The sequence below is a fragment of the Pseudophryne corroboree genome, chromosome 1, assembly GCF_028390025.1.
Source record: "Pseudophryne corroboree isolate aPseCor3 chromosome 1, aPseCor3.hap2, whole genome shotgun sequence".
In the NCBI taxonomy this organism is placed as follows: Eukaryota; Metazoa; Chordata; class Amphibia; order Anura; family Myobatrachidae; genus Pseudophryne; species Pseudophryne corroboree.
Window position 1 is genome coordinate 668,850,969 of NC_086444.1, and position 23,956 is coordinate 668,874,924.

Here is a 23,956-nt window from a genome sequence, read left to right on the forward strand (position 1 = left end):
GCGGGCAGTGTAAAAACGGAGGTTTATAATAAAATTCCCCCTGACCTGTGACCCTGGTGGCTAGTGGAGCGGCTGCCCAGTACTCAGAGTCCACGCCAGCGCGCGCGGCCCGCCTCCTACGGCCACGGTAAAGAGTGGGCACAGAAGCCCCTAACCTCCCCCTTGTCTGCGGCCCCGCGATCCGGGAGAACGGTGGCGTGTGAGACTCACGTTTGGAAGAAGCCGGCGCCTCCGCTGCAGTGACCCGGCAACCAGGGCGCGGCAGTATACAGCGCCGCTGGGGGTGAGGGAGCCGCAAACAGACAAGTCAGAAAGACTGTCTGCAGCAGCCCTTGAAGTCTTGTTAGAAAAAAATTCTTCTTTTTCTGCTATTAAAGCGATCAATAGACTGCCTGAGGCAGCCAACCTGTTAAGTGCCTGCATACTGCATGGCACCAACTTACAAACTGAGCTCCGGTGCACGGACGCGGGGTGATATAGGAGGCAACGCTATGGGGTATATGCAATTGCGGTCGAATTCCCGAAATTGTCGAATTTCGGGTCATTTTCGACCAAAAAAAAAAATCGCCTATGCAATTCAGTGCTTTCCGACCAAAAAACGGACTTTCAAAATTCGACTTTTTGAAATTCGAATTTTTGCAAATTCGACTTTTCTGCAATGATACAAGTGCTGCAATTCGACCAAAGCATATTCAATTCAAGTTTGGAAATTCGACAGCAGTGCTTTTAGACAGCAAATTCGTCATTTTCAATCCGCCACACTTTGGAGGGTGAAAACAAATAAAAAAATTTTAAACATGTTTTTTTTTGTGTTTTTTTGGGGGGGAATAGCAGATCTATTTATATTAGAAGGGATTAGGTACTTTTTTTTTTATTTTTGGAGGCACAAATATTATTTATATATTTTTTAAAATATTATTTTTATTTTATTTTTTATGCTGGAACGGTGAAATCATAAAAAAAAATGGCGTGGGGTCCCCCCTCCAAAGCATAACCAGCCTCGGGCTCTTCGAGCTGGTCCTGGTTCTAAAAATGCGGGGAAAAAATTGACAGGGGATCCCCCGTATTTTTAAAACCAGCACCGGGCTCTGCGCCTGGTGCCAAAAATACGGGGGACAAAAAGAGTAGGGGTCCCCCGTATTTTTAACACCAGCATCGGGCTCCACTAGCTGGACAGATAATGCCACAGCCGGGGGTCACTTTTATGCCGTGCCCTGCGGCCGTGGCATTAAATATCCAACTAGTCACCCCTGGCCAGGGTACCCTGGGGGAGTGGGGACCCCTTCAATCAAGGGGTCTCCCCCCCCCCAGCCACCCAAGGGCCAGGGGTGAAGCCCGAGGCTGTCCCCCCCCCATCCAATGGGCTGCGGATGGGGGGGCTGATAGCCTTTTGTGATAATAAAAAGATATTGTTTTTTCCAGTAGTACTACAAGTCCCAGCAAGCCTCCCCCGCAAGCTGGTACTTGGAGAACCACAAGTACCAGCATGCGGGAGAAAAACGGGCCCGCTGGTACCTGTAGTACTACTGGGGAAAAAAATAAGAATTTACTTACCGATAATTCTATTTCTCATAGTCCGTAGTGGATGCTGGGACTCCGTCAGGACCATGGGGAATAGCGGGCTCCGCAGGAGACAGGGCACATCTAAAAAAGCTTTTAGGTCACATGGTGCGTACTGGCTCCTCCCCCTATGACCCTCCTCCAAGCCTCAGTTAGGTACTGTGCCCGGACGAGCGTACACAATAAGGAAGGATCTTGAATCCCGGGTAAGACTCATACCAGCCACACCAATCACACCGTACAACTTGTGATCTGAACCCAGTTAACAGTATGATAACACAAACGAAGTAGCCTCTGAACAGATGGCTCACAACAACAGTAATAACCCGATTTTTGTAACAATAACTATGTACAAGCATTGCAGACAATCCGCACTTGGGATGGGCGCCCAGCATCCACTACGGACTATGAGAAATAGAATTATCGGTAAGTAAATTCTTATTTTCTCTAACGTCCTAGTGGATGCTGGGACTCCGTCAGGACCATGGGGATTATACCAAAGCTCCCAAACGGGCGGGAGAGTGCGGATGACTCTGCAGCACCGAATGAGAGAACTCCAGGTCCTCTTTAGCCAGAGTATCAAATTTGTAAAATTTTACAAACGTGTTCTCCCCTGACCACGTAGCTGCTCGGCAAAGTTGTAATGCCGAGACTCCTCGGGCAGCCGCCCAGGATGAGCCCACTTTCCTTGTGGAATGGGCCTTTACAGATTTAGGCTGTGGCAGGCCTGCCACAGAATGTGCAAGTTGGATTGTACTACATATCCAACGTGCAATCGTCTGTTTAGACGCAGGAGCACCCAACTTGTTGGGTGCATACAATGTAAACAACGAGTCAGATTTTCTGACTCCAGCTGTCCTTGAAATATATATTTTTAATGCTCTGACCACGTCCAGTAACTTGGAGTCCTCCAAGTCGCTAGTAGCCGCAGGCACCACAATAGGCTGGTTCAAGTGAAATGCCGAAACCACCTTAGGGAGAAATTGAGGACGTGTCCTCAATTCTGCCCTGTCCGAATGGAATATCAGATATGTATATGTATGTATGTATGTATATGTATATCTGACATGACAAAGCTGCCAACTCCGAAACTCTCCTGGCTGAAGCAAGGGCCAACAGCATGGTTACCTTCCATGTAAGGTATTTTAAATCTACCGATTTTAAAGGCTCAAACCAATGAGATTTGAGAAAATTTAGAACCACGTTCAAATCCCACGGTGCCACTGGAGGCACTATTGGGGGTTGTATATGTAGTACACCTTTGACAAAAGTTTGTACTTCAGGCACTGACGCCAATTCCTTCTGGAAGAAAATTGATAAGGCCGAAATTTGAACTTTAATGGACCCCAATTTGAGGCCCATAGACAATCCTGCTTGCAGGAAATGTAAGAATCGACCCAATTGAAATTCTTCCGTTGGAGCCTTCTTGGCCTCACACCACGCAACATATTTTCTCCAAATGCGGTGATAATGTTGTGCGGTCACTTCTTTCCTGGCTTTAATTAAAGTAGGAATAACTTCCTCAGGAATGCCCTTCTCTTTTAGAATCCGGCGTTCAACCGCCATGCCGTCAAACGCAGCCGCGGTAAGTCTTGGAACATACAAGGTCCCTGCTGAAGCAGATCCCTTCTTAGAGGTAGAGGCCACGGATCCTCCGTGAGCATCTCTTGAAGTTCCGGATACCAAGTTCTTTTTGGCCAGTCCGGAGCTACCAGTATTGTTCTTACTCCTCTTTTCCGTATAATTCTCAGTACCTTTGGTATGAGAGGCAGAGGAGGGAACACATACACTGACTGGTACACCCACGGTGTTACCAGAGCGTCCACAGCTATTGCCTGAGGGTCTCTTGACCTGGCGCAATACCTGTCCAATTTTTTGTTGAGGCGAGACGCCATCATGTCCACCTTTGGTTTTTCCCAACGGTTCACAATCATGTGGAAAACTTCTGGATGAAGTCCCCACTCTCCCGGGTGAAGGTCGTGTCTGCTGAGGAAATCTGCTTCCCAGTTGTCCACTCCCGGGATGAACACTGCTGACAGTGCTACGACATGATTCTCCGCCCAGCGCAGAATCCTTGCAGCTTCTGCCATTGCACTCCTGCTTCTCGTGCCGCCTTGTCGGTTTACGTGGGCGACTGCCGTGATGTTGTCGGACTGGATCAACACCGGCTGACCCTGAAGCAGCGATTTTGCAAGGCTTAGAGCATTGTAGATCGCTCTTAGCTCCAGTATATTTATGTGAAGAGACGTCTCCAGGTTTGACCACACGCCCTGGAAGTTTCTTCCCTTTGTGACTGCTCCCCAACCTCGTAGGCTGGCATCCGTAGTCACCAGGACCCAGTCCTGTATGCCGAATCTGCGGCCCACTAACAGATGGGCAGTCTGCAACCACCACAGGAGAGACAACCTTGTTCTCGGTGACAGTGTTATCCGCTGATGCATGTGCAGATGCGATCCGGACCATTTGTCCAGCAGATCCCACTGAAATGTTCGTGCATGGAATCTGCCGAATGGAATCGCTTCGTACGAAGCCACCATCTTTCCCAGGACTCTTGTGCATTGATGTACTGACACAGTTCCTGGTTTTAGGAGGTTCTTGACAAGTTCGGATAACTCCCTTGCTTTCTCTTCCGGGAGAAATACCTTTTTCTGAACCGTGTCCAGAATCATGCCCAGGAACAGCAGATGTGTTGTCGGGGTCAATTGAGATTTTGGAAGATTTAGAATCCACCCGTGTTGCTGAAGCACTACTTGTGTTAGCGCTACACCGACTTCCAGCTGTTCTCTGGACTTTGCCCTTATCAGGAGATCGTCCAAGTAAGGGATAATTAATACGCCTTTTCTTCGTAGAAGAACCATCATTTCGGTCATTACCTTGGTAAAGACCCGAGGGGCCGTGGACAACCCAAACGGCAGCGTTTGAAACTGATAATGACAGTCTTGTATCACGAACCTGAGATACCCTTGGTGTGAGGGGTAAATCGGGACATGTAGATAAGCATCTTTTATGTCCAAGGACACCATGAAGTCTCCTTCTTCCAGATTCGCTATCACTGCTCTGAGTGACTCCATCTTGAACTTGAATTTCTTTATGTACAGGTTCAAGGATTTCAGATTTAGAATAGGCCTTACCGAACCGTCCGGTTTCGGTACCACAAATAGTGTGGAATAATACCCCTTTCCCTGTTGTAGGAGGGGTACCTTGACTATCACCTGCTGAGAATACAGCTTGTGAATGGCTTCCAAAACCGACGTCCTTTCTGAGGGAGACGTTGGTAAAGCAGACTTTAGGAACCGGCGAGGGGGAGACCTTTCGAACTCCAGCATGTAACCCTGAGATACTATCTGCAGGACCCACGGGTCCACTTGTGAGTGAACCCATTGATTGCTGAAAATCTTGAGTCGACCCCCCACCGTTCCTGAGTCCGCTTGTAAAGCCCCAGCGTCATGCTGATGGCTTTGTAGAAGCCGGGGCGGGCTTCTGTTCCTGGGCAGGGGCTGCTTGCTGCCCTTTCTTACCCTTTCCTCTGCCTCGCGGCAGATAAGACTGTCCTTTTGGTCGCTTTTTATAGGAGCGAAAGGACTGCGGCTGAAAAGACGGTGTCTTTTTCTGTTGGGAGGGGGTCTGAGGTAAAAAAGTGGATTTGCCGGCAGTTGCCGTGGCCACCAGGTCCGAAAGACCGACCCCAAACAATTCCTCTCCTTTATATGGCAATACTTCCATATGCCTCTTGGAATCCGCATCACCTGACCACTGTCGCGTCCATAAACTTCTTCTGGCAGATATGGACATCGCGCTTACTCTTGATGCTAGCGTACAAACATCCCTCTGAGCATCTCGCATATAAAGGAAAGCATCCTTTAATTGCTCTAGAGTCAATAAAATACTGTCCCTATCCAGGGTATCAATATTTTCAGTCAGAGAATCCAACCACACTACCCCAGCACTGCACATCCAGGCTGAGGCTATTGCCGGTCGCAGTATAACACCAGTATGTGTGTATATACTCTTCAGTGTAGTTTCCAGCCTCCTATCTGCTGGATCCTTGAGGGCGGCCGTATCAGGAGACGGCAACGCCACTTGCTTTGATAAACGTGTGAGCGCCTTATCCACCCTAGGGGGTGTTTCCCAGCGCGCCCTAACCTCTGGTGGGAAAGGGTATAATGCCAATAACTTCTTGGAAATTAGCAGTTTTCTATCGGGGTTAACCCACGCTTCATCACACACGTCATTCAATTCCTCTGATTCTGGAAAAAATACAGGTAGTTTTTTCACCCCCCACATAATACCCCTTTTTGAGGTACCAGCAGTATCAGAGATCTGCAAAGCCTCCTTCATTGCCGTGATCATATAACGTGTGGCCCTATTGGAAAATACGTTTGTTTCTTCACCGTCGACACTAGATTCATCTGTGTCGGTACCCGTGTCGACTGACTGAGGTAAAGGACGTTTTACAGCCCCTGACGGTGTCTGAGACGCCTGAACCGGTACTAACTGGTTTGCCGGGCGTCTTATTTCGTCAACTGACTTTTGTAATGTGCTGACATTATCACGTAATTCCATAACTAAAGCCATCCATTCCGGTGTCGACTCCCTAGGGGGTGACATTACCATCATCGGCAATTGCTCTGCCTCCACACCAACATCGTCCTCATACATGTCGACACACACGTACCGACACACAGCAGCCACACAGGGAATGCTCTAATCGAAGACAGGACCCCCTAGCCCTTTGGGGAGACAGAGGGAGAGTTTGCCAGCACACACCAAAAGCGCTATAAATGTATATAAACAACCCTAGAAGGTGTTGTTTACTATATATGCGCTCTTAATATATAAATATCGCCAATTTATGCCCCCCTTCTCTTTGTTACCCTGTTTCTGTAGTGCAGTGCAGGGGAGAGACCTGGGAGCCTTCCTCACCAGCGGAGCTGAGCAGGAAAATGGCGCTGAGTGCTGAGGAGAATAAGCTCCGCCCCTTTTTCGGCGGGCTTTTCCCCGGTTTTTAAGAAACTGGCCTGGGTTAAAATACATACATATAGCCTTAATGGCTATATGTGATGTATTTATTTTGCCACTAAAGGTAATTATATTGCTGCCCAGGGCGCCCCCAGCAGCGCCCTGCACCCTCCGTGACTGAGTCAGTGAGCCGTGTGACAACAATGGCGCACAGCTGCCGTGCTGTGCGCTACCTTCAAGAAGACTGAGGAGTCTTCTGCCGCCTGCTTTCCGGACCTCCGTTCTGCCGTCTCTTCAGCGTCTGTAAGGGGGATCGGCGGCGCGGCTCCGGGACGAACCCCAGGCTGACCTGTGTTCCGACTCCCTCTGGAGCTAAGTGTCCAGTAGCCTAAGACTCCAATCCATCCTGCACGCAGGTGAGTTGGAAATCTCTCCCCTAAGTCCCTCGATGCAGTGATCCTGTTGCCAGCAGGAATCACTGAGATTGAAACCTAAAAAAAAACTTTTTCTAAACAGCTCTTTAGGAGAGCCACCTAGATTGCACCCTCTCGGATGGGCACAAAAACCTAACTGAGGCTTGGAGGAGGGTCATAGGGGGAGGAGCCAGTACGCACCATGTGACCTAAAAGCTTTTTTAGATGTGCCCTGTCTCCTGCGGAGCCCGCTATTCCCCATGGTCCTGACGGAGTCCCAGCATCCACTAGGACGTTAGAGAAATACCCAAATAAAAACAGGACACACACACCGTCGACAGTAAAACTTTATTTCATACGTCGACACACACATACTTACCTATGTTCACACGCCGACATCGGTCCTCTTCTCCATGTAGAATCCACGGATACCTGAAAAGAAAAGATCAATATACTCACCCCAGCCATGGTCCAGAGATAAATCCACGTACTTGGCAAAAAAACAAACCGAACACCCGCTCCATGCCGGACTGAAAGGGGTCCCATGCTGACACATGGGACACCTTTCCACGAATGAGACCTGTCAGTGACAGCTGTCACAGAAAGGTCTCTAAGCCAATCAGTAAGCGCAACTTCGTTGCGCTCACCTGATTGGCTGTGCGCTGTCTGTACTGTGACAGCACATCGCAAAGCCGCTCCATTACTTTCAATGGTGGGAACTTAGCGGCTAGCGGTAAGGTCACCCGCCGGTCAGCGGCTGACCGGCGGGTGACCCCACCGCTAGCCGCTAAGTTCCCACCATTGAAAGTAATGGAGCGGCTTTGCAATGTGCTGTCACAGTACAGACAGCGCACAGCCAATCAGGTGAGCGCCACGGAAGTAGCGCTTCCTGATTGGCTGAAGGGACTTCAGTGACAGGAGTCACGTGATGTCCCGGCATTCGGTAGAAAGGGGTCTGATGTGAAAGCATTGGACCCCTTTCTAGTCCGGTATGGAGCGGGTATTTGCGTGTTCTTTTTTTTTTACAAGTACGTGGATTTATCTCTCTGGACGTGGATTTATCTCTGGACGCTGGAAGGTGAGTATCATTTTTTCACAGGTACCCTCGGATCGTCGGAGACCGTGGCAGTCGGCGTGTCAACATAGGTAAGTATGTGTGTGTCGGTAGTGTGTAATAAAGTTTTACTGTCACGGTGTGTGTGTCCTGTTTTTTTGGGGGTATTTTTTTCCCAGTAGTACTACAGGTACCAGCGGGCCCGTTTTCTCCCGCATGCTGGTACTTGTGGTTCTCCAAGTACCAGCTTGCGGGGGAGGCTTGCTGGGACTTGTAGTACTACTGGAAAAGACAATATCTTTTTATTATCACAAAAGGCTATCAGCCCCCCCATCCGCAGCCCATTGGATGGGGGGGACAGCCTCGGGCTTCACCCTTGGCCCTTGGGTGGCTGGGGGGGGGGGGGACCCCTTGATTGAAGGGGTCCCCACTCCCCCAGGGTACCCCGGCCAGGGGTGACTAGTTGGATATTTAATGCCACGGCCGCAGGGCACGGCATAAAAGTGACCACCGGCTGTGGCATTATCTGTCCAGCTAGTGGAGCCCGATGCTGGTGTTAAAAATACGGGGGACCCCTACTCTTTTTGTCCCCCGTATTTTTGGCACCAGCACCAGGCGCAGAGCCCGGTGCTGGTTTTAAAAATACACGGATCCCTGGCCAATTTTTCCCCGGATTTTTAGAACCAGGACCAGCTCGATGAGCCCGAGGCTGGTTATGCTTTGGAGGGGGGACCCCACGCCATTTTTTTTTCTCGGGTTTTTCCCGTTTTTTACCGTTTTTTAAAATCGCGGCAAAATCCGCCAAATCGGCCGATTTTCGCCCGCGACTCTGGCGAATCCGTTTTTCATTGGATATGGTGAATTCCGGAAGCCACCTTCCGGAATTCACCTGTCGAATTGAGTCGAATTTAAAAACGGCGATAATTTGCCGCGATTCGCCGTGAATTGCATATACCCCTATGCATCTTGGGAAGAAGGTCAAAGCTTTGAGCCTGTTGGTGCCTCGGATCAAGATCCTACTCTACACCCCGATGTTAATACTTGTGGAGCTCAGTGTACCCCGCAGCAGAAATAACATTTTATTCATCATAGAATCAAAGTTAATGTTTTGGTCTGCAGAGACCATTCTGAAGACAATAATTACATAGAAGCAGCACAGAGAATACTTTGACACTGACGACACACCATTTAAACCCACTTGATCACAGCAAAATTAGATCCACCTGTGTCAATTAAATAATTTGATAATGTGTGCCATAAGCTAATTCCTGTTAAAGGATCTTTGCAGAACAAACGCTGCTAATTCTGCAAAACAACCACAGTGTTTATGCAGCTGATGATTTTAAAGAGACCTTCTTTTCGGTTGCTAGTACATTTTTCTAATTTGGTTCTGATACCTTCTACTATATGTGGCCATTGATTTGAACTACTTCTAATATAAACAATACCCAATATATATTTTTAGATTGTTAGCTGGCAAGAGAAGGGCCTTATCCCCTCATGTGCATTTCCTTCTCTTAGGCTGGGTACACATGGCAAGACTTTGGTTAAGTTATGATATCCTACACGATTTCCCTTGAAATTCTCTGAGCTCCTGAACAAACGAAATAGTGCATACACACGATAATAAGAATTTACTTACCGATAATTCTATTTCTCGGAGTCCGTAGTGGATGCTGGGGTTCCTGAAAGGACCATGGGGAATAGCGGCTCCGCAGGAGACAGGGCACAAAAAGTAAAGCTTTAGGATCAGGTGGTGTGCACTGGCTCCTCCCCCTATGACCCTCCTCCAAGCCTCAGTTAGGATACTGTGCCCGGACGAGCGTACACAATAAGGAAGGATTTATGAATCCCGGGTAAGACTCATACCAGCCACACCAATCACACTGTACAACCTGTGATCTGAACCCAGTTAACAGTATGATAACAGCGGAGCCTCTGAAAGATGGCTCACAACAATAATAACCCGATTTTTGTAACTATGTACAAGTATTGCAGATAATCCGCACTTGGGATGGGCGCCCAGCATCCACTACGGACTCCGAGAAATAGAATTATCGGTAAGTAAATTCTTATTTTCTCTATCGTCCTAGTGGATGCTGGGGTTCCTGAAAGGACCATGGGGATTATACCAAAGCTCCCAAACGGGCGGGAGAGTGCGGATGACTCTGCAGCACCGAATGAGAGAACTCCAGGTCCTCCTTAGCCAGGTTATCAAATTTGTAGGATTTTACAAACGTGTTTGCCCCTGACTAAATAGCCGCTCGGCAAAGTTGTAAAGCCGAGACCCCTCGGGCAGCCGCCCAAGATGAGCCCACCTTCCTTGTGGAATGGGCATTTACATATTTTGGCTGTGGCAGGCCTGCCACAGAATGTGCAAGCTGAATTGTATTACACATCCAACTAGCAAAAGTCTGCTTAGAAGCAAGAGCACCCAGTTTGTTGGGTGCATACAGGATAACAGCAAGTCAGTTTTCCTGACTCCAGCCGTCCTGGAACCTATATTTTCAGGGCCCTGACCACATCTAGCAACTTGGAGTCCTCCAAGTCCCTAGTAGGCGCAAGACACCACAATAAGCTGGTTCAGGTGAAACACTGACACCACCTTAGGGAGAGAACTGGGGACGAGTCCGCAGCTCTGCCCTGTCCGAATGGACAAACAGATATGGGCTTTTTTGAGAAAAAAACCACCAATTTGACACTCGCCTGGTCCAGGCCAGGTCCAAGAGCATGTTCACTTTTCATGTGAGATGCTTCAAATCCACAGATTTGACTGGTTTTAAACCAATGTGTTTTGAGGAATCCCAGAACTACGTTGAGATCCCACAGTGCCACTGGAGGCACAAAAGGGGGTTGTATATGCAATACTCCCTTGACAAACTTCTGGACTTCAGGAACTGAAGCCAATTCTTTCTGGAAGAAAAATCGACAGGGCCGAAATTTGAACCTTAATGGACCCCAATTTGAGGCCCATAGACACTCCTGTTTGCAGGAAATGCAGGAATCGACCGAGTTGAAATTTCTTCGTGGGGCCTTCCTGGCCTCACACCACGCAACATATTTTCGCCACATGTGGTGATAATGTTGTGCGGTCACCTCCTTTCTGGCTTTGACCAGGGTAGGAATGACCTCTTCCTGAATGCCTTTTCCCTTAGGATCCGGCGTTCCACCGCCATGCCGTCAAACGCAGCTGCGGTAAGTCTTGGAACAGACATGGTACTTGCTGAAACAAGTCCCTTCTTAGCGGCAGAGGCCATAAGTCCTCTGTGAGCATCTCTTGAAGTTCCGGGTACCAAGTCCTTCTTGGCCAATCCGGAGCCATGAGTATAGTTCTTACTCCTCTACGTCTTATAATTCTCAGTACCTTAGGTATGAAAAGCAGAGGATGGAACACATACACCGACTGGTACACCCACGGTGTTACCAGAACGTCCACAGCTATTGCCTGAGGGTCTCTTAACCTGGCGCAATACCTGTCCCGTTTTTTGTTCAGACGGGACGCCATCATGTCCACCTTTGGTAATTCCCAACGGTTTACAATCATGTGGAAAACTTCCCCATGAAGTTCCCACTCTGCCGGGTGGAGGTCGTGCCTACTGAGGAAGTCTGCTTCCCAGTTTCCATTCCCGGAATGAAACACTGCTGACAGTGCTATCACATGATTTTCCGCCCAGCGAAAAGTCCTTGCAGTTTTTGCCACTGCCCTCCTGCTTCTTGTGCCGCCCTGTCTATTTACGTGGGCGACTGCCGTGATGTTTTATCCCACTGGATCAATACCGGCTGACCTTGAAGCAGAGGTCTTGCTAAGCTTAGAGCATTATAAATTTACCCTTAGCTATATTTATGTGGAGAAAATCTCCAGACTTGATCACACTCCCTGGAAATTTTTTCCTTGTGTGACTGCTCCCCAGCCTCTCGGGCTGGCCTCCGTGGTCACCAACATCCAAAACTGAATGCCGAATCTGCGGCCCTCTAGAAGATGAGCACTCTGTAACCACCACAGGAGAGACACCCTTGTCCTTGGATATAGGGTTATCCGCTGATGCATCTGAAGATGCGATCCGGACCATTTGTCCAGCAGATCCCACTGAAAAGTTCTTGCATGAAATCTGCCGACTGGAATTGCTTCGAAGGAAGTCACCATTTTTTTACCATGGCCCTTGTGCAATGATGCACTGATTTTAGGAGGTTCCTGACTAGCTCGGATAACTCCCTGGCTTTCTCTTCCGGGAGAAACACCTTTTTCTGGACTGTGTCCAGAATCATCCCTAAGCACAGGAGACTTGTTGTCGGGATCAGCTGCGATTTTGGAATATTTAGAATCCACCCCTGCTGTTGTAACAGTATCCGAGATAGTGCTACTCCGACCTCCAACTGTTCCCTGGACTTTGCCCTTATCAGGAGATCGTCCAAGTAAGGGATAATTAAGACGCCTTTTCTTCGAAGAAGAACCATCATTTCGGCCATTACCTTGGTAAAGACCCGGGGTGCCGTGGACAATCCAAACGGCAGCGTCTGAAACTGATAGTGACAGTTCTGTACCACGAACCTGAGGTACCCTTAGTGATAAGGGCAAATTTGGGACATGGGGGTAAGCATCCCTGATGTCTCGGGACACCATATAGTCCCCTTCTTCCCGGTTCGTTATCACTGCTCTGAGTGACTCCATCTTGACTTGAACCTTTGTAAGTGTTCAAATTTTTTTAGATTTAGAATAGGTCTCACCTAGCCTTCTGGCTTCAGTACCACAATATAGTGTGGAATAATACCCCTTTTCTTGTTGTAGGAGGGGTCATTTAATTATCACCTGCTGGGAATACAGCTCGTGAATTGTTTCCCATACTGCCTCCTTGTCGGAGGGAGACCTTGGTAAAGCAGACTTCAGGAGCCTGCGCAGGGGAAACGTCTCGACATTCCAATCTGTACCCCTGGGATCCTACTTGTAGGATCCAGGGGTCCTGTACGGTCTCAGCGTCATGCTGAGAGCTTGTCAGAAGCGGTGGAACGCTTCTGTTCCTGGGAATGGGCTGCCTGCTGCAGTCTTCTTCCCTTTCCTCTATCCCTGGGCAGATATGACTCTTATAGGGACGAAAGGACTGAAGCTGAAAAGACGGTGTCTTTTTCTGCAGAGATGTGACTTAGGGTAAAAAACTGTGGATTTTCCAGCAGTTGCCGTGGCCACCAGGTCCGATGGACCGACCCCAAATAACTCCTCTTCCTTTATACGGCAATACACCTTTGTGCCGTTTGGAATCTGCATCACCTGACCACTGTCGTGTCCATAAACATCTTCTGGCAGATATGGACATCGCACTTACTCTTGATGCCAGAGTGCAAATATCCCTCTGTGCATCTCGCATATATAGAAATGCATCCTTTAAATGCTCTATAGTCAATAAAATACTGTCCCTGTCAAGGGTATCAATATTTTTAGTCAGGGAATCCGACCAAGCCACCCCAGCCCTGCACATCCAGGCTGAGGCGATCGCTGGTCGCAGTATAACACCAGTATGTGTGTATATACTTTTTATGATATTTTCCAGCCTCCTGTCAGCTGGCTCCTTGAGGACGGCCCTATCTATAGACGGTACCGCCACTTGTTCTGATAAGCGTGTGAGCGCCTTATCCACCCTAAGGGGTGTTTCCCAACGCGCCCTAACTTCTGGCGGGAAAGGGTATACCGCCCATATTTTCTATCGGGGGGAACCCACGCATCATCACACACTTCATTTAATTTATCTGATTCAGGAAAAACTACGGTAGTTTTTTCACATCCCACATAATACCCTCTTTTGTGGTACTTGTAGTATCAGAAATATGTAACACCTCCTTCATTGCCCTTAACGTGTGGCCCTAATAAGGAATACGTTTGTTTATTCACCGTCGACACTGGATTCAGTGTCCCTGTCTGTGTCTGTGTCGACCGACTAAAGTAAACGGGCGTTTTAAAACCCCTGACGGTGTTTGAGACGTCTGGACCGGTACTAATTGTTTGTCGGCCGTCTCATGTCGTCAACCGACCTTGCCGCGTGTTGACATTATCACGTAATTCCCTAAATAAGCCATCCATTCCGGTGTCGACTCCCTAGAGAGTGACATCACCATTACAGGCAATTGCTCCGCCTCCTCACCAACATCGTCCTCATACATGTCGACACACACGTACCGACACACAGCACACACACAGGGAATGCTCTGATAGAGGACAGGACCTACTAGCCCTTTGGAGAGACAGAGGGAGAGTTTGCCAGCACACACCAAAAACGCTATAATTATATAGGGACAACCTTATATAAGTGTTTTCCCTTATAGCATCTTTTTTATATATTTCTAACGCCAAATTAGTGCCCCCCCTCTCTGTTTTAACCCTGTTTCTGTAGTGCAGTGCAGGGGAGAGCCTGGGAGCCTTCCCTCCAGCCTTTCTGTGAGGGAAAATGGCGCTGTGTGCTGAGGAGATAGGCCCCGCCCCTTTTTCGGCGGCCTCGTCTCCCGCTCTTAACGGATTCTGGCAGGGGTTAAATATCTCCATATAGCCCCCGGAGGCTATATGTGAGGTATTTTTAGCCAAAAATAGGTTTTCATTGCCTCCCAGGGCACCCCCCTTCCAGCGCCCTGCACCCTCAGTGACTGCCGTGTGAAGTGTGCTGAGAGGAAATGGCGCACAGCTGCAGTGCTGTGCGCTACCTTAAGAAGACTGAGGAGTCTTCATGCCGCCGATTCTGGACCTTCTTCTTGTTTCAGCATCTGCAAGGGGGCCGGCGGCGAGGCTCCGGTGACCATCCAGGCTGTACCTGTGATCGTCCCTCTGGAGCTAATGTCCAGTAGCCAAAGAAGCCAATCCATCCTGCACGCAGGTGAGTTCACTTCTTCTCCCCTAAGTCCCTCGTTGCAGTGATCCTGTTGCCAGCAGGACTCACTGTAAAATAAAAAACCTAAGCTAAACTTTTCTAAGCAGCTCTTTAGGAGAGCCACCTAGATTGCACCCTTCTCGGCCGGGCACAAAAATCTAACTGAGGCTTGGAGGAGGGTCATAGGGGGAGGAGCCAGTGCACACCACCTGATCCTAAAGCTTTACTTTTTGTGCCCTGTCTCCTGCGGAGCCGCTATTCCCCATGGTCCTTTCAGGAACCCCAGCATCCACTAGGACGATAGAGAAAATGGGCCCTATACACTTGCCGATGTGTATGCGCGATATGAATGATCTCATTCAGTAATGACCGATAAATTGTTCATATCGCTCAGTATGTATGCGCCAACGAGGCGCGTCTCCGCGGGTGTTCATCGTTGGTTTTAGCTCGTTCAACATAGCAAGCCAATTTAGACGATGCTCGTTAATCGCTGAGAACGAACATCTTCCAAATTAAAAACATTGGCAAGTGCGTAGGGCCCATAAGATATAGCATAATAGATGCAGCATAAGATATGGATTCTCACTTTATTTTCATAATGGGCAGGGATTAAGGGGGGGAAGCAGGACTTTAGGGTGTACTGAGAGACTGTGATGATGACACAAATCGGATACAATAGCATAAGTTACATACACACGCTACAATATGCACTAGATAGTGTACTATCTAGCCAAAATTGAGCTACATGTTCATTAGGCATAGAACATCGGATACGACCCGCGGGAGTGTGCACCAACTGTATTCGCATACAATATAGTGTGTACACATGGTGCGATATACACTCTAGCTAGATATTTTTTTCTTGTTATGCTCATTTGTTTATGTACTCTGTAATGGGCGCTGTGTCTACCTCGTGGCGCCATATAAAAGATATTTAATTTTTTTACAGATATAACGGGGGGGAAAAGGACAAATCTCAAAAAAATATATAAACTCCAGGTGCTAGAATAAAAAGTTAATACAATCCAAGAAACAGATGGCACTCCAGGAGACTGCAATAAACAATCAGTTTATTTAGGGGGGTATCCGATTAGAGGTGAAGCAATATCGGGAGTAAAAAAACTTTCCAATTTGGTCGCCTGTAAAAAAAAAATAATAATAATACATTCTCTCCCAAAAACAATCAGGTTCACTGAAACCTGTGTGATTTCAGGTAGAAACAGCCATGTTTTCATCCTATTTCCTGGAATTTGGTTTCGCCTTCCTTAGGCAAGTGAAAGAAAATCAAAGAAAAGCCGCGGCTTGCGCTGGAATATTGGGGCTAATAGGATAGCCCCAGGTAAGACCATTAGAATTACAGCGGGTAATTGGATACCTCCCTTAGTTGCATGAAATATAATTTTAGACATATACTACTCACCCATTTCCCTGTCTAGCAAGATGATAAACAATTGTAGCAGATGTTACAGTTTTTCCAGTACCTGGAGGCCCCTGAATAAGACTGAGTGGACGTTGTAAAACCGTTTTCACGGCATAAACCTGGAAATGATACATAAGCAGCAAATCTAAATTCTCATTATAAAAGAATACATTTAAATGAATGTCATGATTTATACTTTATGTAAGCATTTAGAACACAAATATATCACTTGATGGAAGTAAAACAAAACTATAAGACTGAAATTATGTGGTACGGAGGTGCAAACAGTCTGAGCTCCTCACTTTTTTTATCCCTTAGCCCAGTAATTCCCAAATACGGTCCTCAAGGCAACCTAATGGTTAAGGATTTAAGTATATCCATGCTTGGACACAGGTGACAATTAGGCACTCAACTTATTTGACCAACTGTGCTGAGCCATGGATATCTTTAAAACCTGAACCATTAGGGTGCCTTGAGGACTGCGTTTGGGAACCTCTGCCTTAGCTTGTAGGACATCGGTTATTTGCCAACTATATCACAAGATAACGAGATTTATGGTAAGAACTTACCGTTGTTCAATCTCTTTCTGCGAGGTACACTGGGCTCTACAAGGATTAACATCGGGGTGTAGAGTAGGAATCTTGATCCAAGGAACCAACAGGCTCAAAGCTTTGACTGTTCCCAAGATGCACAGCGTCGCCTCCTCTATAACCCCGCCTCTGTGCACAGGAGCTCAGTTTCGTTAACCAGTCCAATGCAGTAGCAGGTACCAGAGAAGTCAATCGTGAGTAGCCACCACACACTCGCCACAGGAGAGGGTGTCAGCGGCTAATGCCTTATTAACTCAAAGAAGCCAAGTGCATCAGGGAGGGCAACTTGTGGAGCTGAATGTACCTCACGGAAAGATTTAACAACGGTAAATTCTTACCATAAATCTCGTTTTCTGCTGCGGGGTACACTGGGCTCCAAAAGGAATAACATCGGGATGTCATTAAGCAGTTCCATATGGGTGGGGACACACTGTAGCAGACACAAGAACCCGGCGTCCAAAGGAAGCATCCTGGGAGGCGGAAGTATCGAAGGCATAGAACCTATTGAACGTGTTCACTGAGGACCACGTAGCCGCCTTGCACAATTGATCAAGGGTCGATACCATGGCGGGCCGCCCAAGAAGGTCCGACAGACCGAGTAGAATTGGCTTTAATGGTAGCAGGAGCTGGAAGACCAGCCTATACATAAGCATGTGCAATCACCATTCTAATCCATCTGGCCAAGGTCTGCTTGTTAGCAGGCCAGCCATGTTTGTGAAAACCAAACAGTATAAAAAGAGAATCGGATTTACGAATGGAGAAGGTTCTATTCACATAGATACAGAGAGCCTGTACCACATCAAAAGACCGATCTTTAGATGACGCCTCAGGAGAAGTAAAGGCCGGAACCCAATCTCCTGATTAAGGTGGAAGGCAGACACCACCTTGGGTAAATAACCCGGACGCGTTCTAAGAACCGCCCGGTCATGGTGAAAAATCAGATAGGGGGACTTACAGGATAAGGCCCCAAGTCCGAGACCCTTCTAGCTGAAGTGATAGCGAACAAAAACAAAACCTTAAGGGAAGGCCACTTAAGGTCTGCAGACGCAAGAGGTTCAAACGGAGACTCTTGCAAGGCCTCCGGAACCACCGACAGATCCCAATGGGCCACAGGTGGGACATAAGGAGGCTGAATCCGCAACACGCCCTGAGTGAAAATATGAACATCAGGTAGGGCAGCAATCTTTCTCTGAAACCAAACCGACAAGGCAGAAATGCGAACATTGAGGGAGGCCAGACGAAGGCCTAACTCCAGGCCCTGTTGTAGGAAGGCCAACACTTTGGCCGTACTAAACTTGAAAACGTCATGATTATGAGACGCGCACCAAGTAAAGTAAGCATTCCAGACCCTATGGTGAATCCGAGTAGAAGCCAGCTTACGGGCCTTCAACATAGTTTGAACGACCGCCTCAGAAAAACCCTTGGCCCTCAAGACGGAAGCTTCAAGAGCCACGCCGTCAAAGCCAGATGGGCCAAGTCCTGGTAAACACAAGGGCCCTGAACAAGGAGGTCTGGTTGTTGTGGAAGTAGGAGTGGAGGATCTAGCGAGGAGCCCTGTAGATCGGAGAACCAGTGCCGTCTGGGCCACGCTGAAGCGATCAGAAGTAGGTTTCCTCCTTCTTGCTTGAACTTCCGTATTACTCTGGGCAGGAGAGACACTGGAGGGAACACATACGGCAGCCGAAAGTTCCATGGAATTGCCAGAGTATCCACGGACGCTGCTTGAGGATCCCTTGACCTTGCTCCGAAGACCGGAACCTTGTGATTGTGTCGAGACACCATCAGGTCCACATCTGGAAGGCCCCACTTGTCCACGAGAAGTTGAAACACCTCTGGATGGAGGCTCCACTCTCCGGCGTGTACGTCCTGACGACTGAGAAAGTCCGCTTCCAAGTTTAGGACCCCCGGAATGAACACTGCGGATATGGCCGGCAGATGGTGTTCTGCCCACTGAAGAATCCGTGATACTTTTCTCATTGCCATGTGGCTCCTACTGCCGCCCTGGTGATTGTCCGATTGTACTTGAACAGGTCTGTTCTGTATCAAATGCTGAGCCAGGTTCAGTGCATTGAACACCGCCCACAGTTCCAGATGTTTAGGTCCACCGACCCTGAAGGGAGTGTTGTTCCAATACCGCGCTCCAACCTCTCAGACTGGCATCCGTCGTCAGCAGGACCCAGTTGGATATCCGGAAGGGACAGCCCCTGCTCAAATCGACGGTCCTGAAGCCACCAGCTCAGTGACAGTCGGACCTCTGGAGACTAGGAGACCATTTGTGATCTGATCCAGTGAGGCAGGCCGTCCCACTTGGCAAGAATTTACTTCTGCAGAGGGCGAGAATGGAACTGAGCATACTCCACCATGTCGAAAGCCGGAGACCTAGCACTTGCATTGCCGAATGAATCGACACTTGTGGACAAGATAGGAAGCATCGAATCCTGTCCTGAAGTTTCAGGACTTTCTCCTGAGACAAGAACAACCGCTCCCAGGTGCACCATGCTCCGAGCAGGAACCAGGGAAGATTTCTTCCAGTTGACTAGCCACCCATGGGCTTTCATGAACTGAACAGTCAGATCTAGATGACGCAGGAGAATTTCTGGGGAATTTGCCAGGATCAACAAAATCGTCCAGGTACGGTAGAATCCTAACCCCTTGACGGCAGAGTACAGCCGTCATTAACGCCATTACTAAGGTGAAAACTCGGGGAGCAGTTTTCAAACCATAGGGTAACGCCCGAAATTGGTAATGAAGGTTGCCCACCGCAAACCTCAGGGACTGCTGATGAAACATTGCAATAGGAATATGCAGGTAGGCATCCTGTATGACCAGGGAGACCATATAGTCCCCAGGCTCCATGGCCAGAACAATAGAGCGTAGAGTTTACATACGAAACTTGGAGACCCTCACATACTTGTTCAAGGACTTGAGATTGAGAATGGGCCATGAGGACCCGTTCGGTTTTGGGACTAGAAACAGCGGTGAATAGAACCCCTTGCCTCTCTGAGCCAGTGGCACCTGTACTACCACTCCTGTGGTCAGGAGGGAATGTACCACCGAATGAAGAGTGTTTGCCTTCACCGGGTCCAAAGGGACATCTGTCAGGCGAAATCGGTGAGGGGGACGGTTCTTGAAGGGTACGGCGTAACCTCAAATGACGACTTCCCTTACCCAGGCATCAGAAGTGATCTTCAACCATTCCTGGGCAAAACCTAGAAGCCGGCGCCCCACCCTGGGATCCCCCAGGGGAAGGCTCGCCCTGTCATGCGGCAGACTTGTCAGTTTTGGAAGCGGGCATCCCAGGCCCGCTTTGGTCTGGGCTTGGCAGGTTTGGAAGCACGAGCTTGCTTCAGGTACGCCTGACCTTTTGCTTTACCTGGAGAACGAAAGGGCTGAGGGAAAGCACTTTTAGCCTTTTGTGCGGAAGGAGCCGTACTAGGTAGGCAAGCTGTTTTAGCAGAAGCCAGGTCAGCCACAATCTTATTGAGGTCTTCACCAAAAAGAATGTCTCCCTTAAAGGGAAGCACCTCCAGGGTTTTCGTAGAATCCATATCCACCGACCAGGATCTCAACCAAAGGATACGTCGAGCCAAGACAGACGTAGTGGCAGCCTTGGCCGCCAGCACCCCGGCATCGGATACCACCTCCTCAAGGTAAAGAGAAGCCGTGGCAATACATGATCAGAAGCGTTGGAAGGTAGCTCCGCCTTCAGCTCCTGAGCCCATGCATCAACAGCTTCAGCAGCCCATGTTGCTGCAATGGTTGGTCTATAAACAGCCCCCGTTAGGGTGTAAATCGCTTTCAAACAACCCTCCAAACGTCTATCCGCCGGTTCCTTCAGAGAGGTGATGTCGTTACTGGCAGAGCTGAGGAAACTACCATGCGGACCACATGAGAATCCACAGGCGGAGGAGTTTCCCAATTATTACATAGCTCCGCAGAGAGATGATAGCGAGCCAACAGTCTCTTATGCGGTGTGAATTTTGTTCCTAGATTTTCACAGGATTCCTGACGTATGTCAGCCAGGTGTTGAAAATGAGGTTAAACCACCTTCTTACGTTTAAACCTGTCCGGATTTTTAGAGACAGCCGCAGGCTCAGGTTCATCAGAGACCAGAAGAATGAGTCTGATAGCCTCAATCAAATCAGGGACATCCACCAGTGACTTCCCTTCCCCATCAGAAGCACCAGAGTCAGTGTCTGTGGCGTCAGTATATGCACCATCCTCCTCAGAGGATGTGTCCGGAACAGCAGTGGATTGTGAGGATGTAGCGGCCCGTTTAGAAGACGCCTTAGTCTTAGGTGGGCGAGAGTGAAACTTATTTTTAGTCAGCAATCGGTTCAAGTGCAGTAACTGTGATGAGATTTGATCCGCCTGCGGCGGATTGACGTAGGGACCATAAACTGCTGCACTGGCATAGGAGGTCCCACATGGGGGTGTAAGTTTGTTAGCAGCGTATTTAATAACGTGGAGAAGGTAGCCCAAGGTGGGTCATTAGTGGCCCCCGGTGCTACAAACCCAATGGGGGGTAGGGAACCCCCTGAACCTGAACTCTCTGCAGCATCACCACCACGCAATGTGGGAGAAGCCCCAGTTGCGTTGCCCCGTGTAGCTGACATGATAAGCTCAATATCAGGCAACGTAGTACAATATTAGCAGCGATATACCTAGCAAGAACTCCCGGCGTAGTGTGTCAGCACAAACCGGGTATCCAAGAGATATATGGCGACTATAAATCACAAAGAAAAATATAAGAATTTACTCACCGGTAATTCTATTTCTCGTAGTCCGTAGTGGATGCTGGGGACTCCGTAAGGACCATGGGGAATAGACGGCTCCGCAGGAGACTGGGCACATCTAAGAAAGATTTAGGACTATCTGGTGTGCACTGGCTCCTCCCCCTATGACCCTCCTCCAAGCCTCAGTTAGGAACTGTGCCTGGAAGAGCTGACACAATAAGGAAGGATTTTTGAATCCCGGGTAAGACTCATACCAGCCACACCAATCACACCATATAACACGTGATAGGAACCCCGGTTAACAGTATGATAACAAATGGAGCCTCTGAAGAGATGGCTCACAACAAAACCCGATTTTTGTAACAATAACTATGTACAGGTATTGCAGACAATCCGCACTTGGGATGGGCGCCCAGCATCCACTACGGACTACGAGAAATAGAATTACCGGTGAGTAAATTCTTATTTTCTCTGACGTCCTAGTGGATGCTGGGGACTCCGTAAGGACCATGGGGATTATACCAAAGCTCCCAAACGGGCGGGAGAGTGCGGATGACTCTGCAGCACCGAATGAGAGAACTCCAGGTCCTCCTCAGCCAGGGTATCAAATTTGTAGAATTTTGCAAACGTGTTTGCCCCCGACCAAGTAGCTGCTCGGCAAAGTTGTAAAGCAGAGACCCCTCGGGCAGCCGCCCAAGATGAGCCCACCTTCCGTGTGGAATGGGCTTTTACAGATTTAGGCTGCGGTAAGCCTACCGCAGAATGCGCCAGCTGAATAGTGCTACAAATCCAGCGCGCAATAGACTGCTTAGAAGCAGGAGCACCCAGCTTAGCGGGCGCATACAGGATAAACAGCGAGTCAGTCTTTCTGACTCCAGCCATCCTGGAAATATAAATTTTTAGGGCCCTGACTACGTCCAGCAACTTGGAATCCTCCAAGTCCCTAGTAGCCGCAGGCACCTCAATAGGTTGGTTCAAGTGAAAAGCTGAGACCACCTTTGGGAGAAACTGAGGACGAGTCCTCAATTCTGCCCTATCCATATGGAAAATCAGATAAGGGCTTTTACAAGACAAAGCCGCCAATTCTAAAACCCGCCTGGCCGACGCCAAGGCCAACAGCATGACCACTTTCCACGTGAGATATTTTAAATCCACAGTCTTAAGTGATTCGAACCAATGTGATTTCAGGAATGCCAAAACCACATTGAGATCCCAAGGTGCCACTGGGGGCACAAAAGGAGGCTGAATATGAAGTACTCCTTTGACAAAAGTCTGAACTTCGGGTAGTGAAGCCAGTTCTTTTTGGAAGAAAATCGACAGAGCCGAAATCTGGACCTTTATGGACCCCAATTTGAGGCCCAACGTCACCCCTGCTTGCAGGAAGTGCAGGAATCGACCCAGTTGAAATTCCTCCGTCGGGGCCTTCATGGCCTCACACCAAGCAACATATTTTCACCAAATGCGGTGATAATGTCTTGCGGTGACATCCTTCCTGGCTTTGATCAGGGTAGGGATGACTTCCTCCGGAATACCCTTTTCCTTCAGGATCCGGTGTTCAACCGCCATGCCGTCAAACGCAGCCGCGGTAAGTCTTGGAACAGACAGGGTCCCTGCTGCAGCAGGTCTTGTCTGAGCGGCAGAGGCCACGGGTCCTCTGTAAGCATCTCTTGAAGTTCCGGGTACCAAGCTCTTCTTGGCCAATCCGGAACCACGAGTATGGTTTTCACTCCTCGCCTTCTTATTATTCTCAGTACCTTGGTTATGAGAGGTAGAGGAGGAAACACATAAACCGACTGGTACACCCATGGTGTCACTAGAGCGTCCACCGCTATCGCCTGAGGGTCTCTTGACCGGGCGCAATATCTTTTCAACTTCTTGTTGAGGCGGGACGCCATCATGTCTACCTGTGGTTTTTCCCACCGGTTGACCAGCATTTGAAAGACTTCTGGATGAAGTCCCCATTCTCCCGGGTGGAGGTCGTGCCTGCTGAGGAAGTCTGCTTCCCAGTTGTCCACTCCCGGAATGAACACTGCCGTCAGTGCTAACACATGATTCACTGCCCATCGGAGAATCCTTGTGGCTTCTGCCATCGCCATCCTGCTTCTCGCGCCGCCCTGTCTGTTTACATGGGCGACCGCCGTGATGTTGTCTGACTGGATCAGTACCGGCTGGTTTTGAAGCAGGGGTCTTGCCTGGCTTAGGGCATTGTAAATGGCCCTTAGCTCCAGGATATTTATGTGAAGAGAAATCTCCTGATTTGACCACAGTCCTTGGAAATTTCTTCCCTTTGTGACTGCCCCCCAGCCCCGAAGGCTGGCATCCGTGGTCACCAGGACCCAGTCCTGTATTCCGAATCTGCGGCCCTCTAGTAGATGA

General features: G+C 48.9%; 1 protein-coding gene across 1 annotated transcript in view; it reads right to left on the minus strand.

Annotated features, from left to right (window-relative positions):
* The window catches only part of UPF1 (UPF1 RNA helicase and ATPase), a 477,022-nt gene that overhangs the window by 203,712 nt on the left and 249,354 nt on the right, over positions 1-23,956 (minus strand). Inside the window, exon 11 of the mRNA XM_063955016.1 lies at positions 16,255-16,373. Coding sequence (XP_063811086.1) covers positions 16,255-16,373 — 119 coding nt within the window. The remainder of the gene's footprint in view (positions 1-16,254; positions 16,374-23,956) is intronic.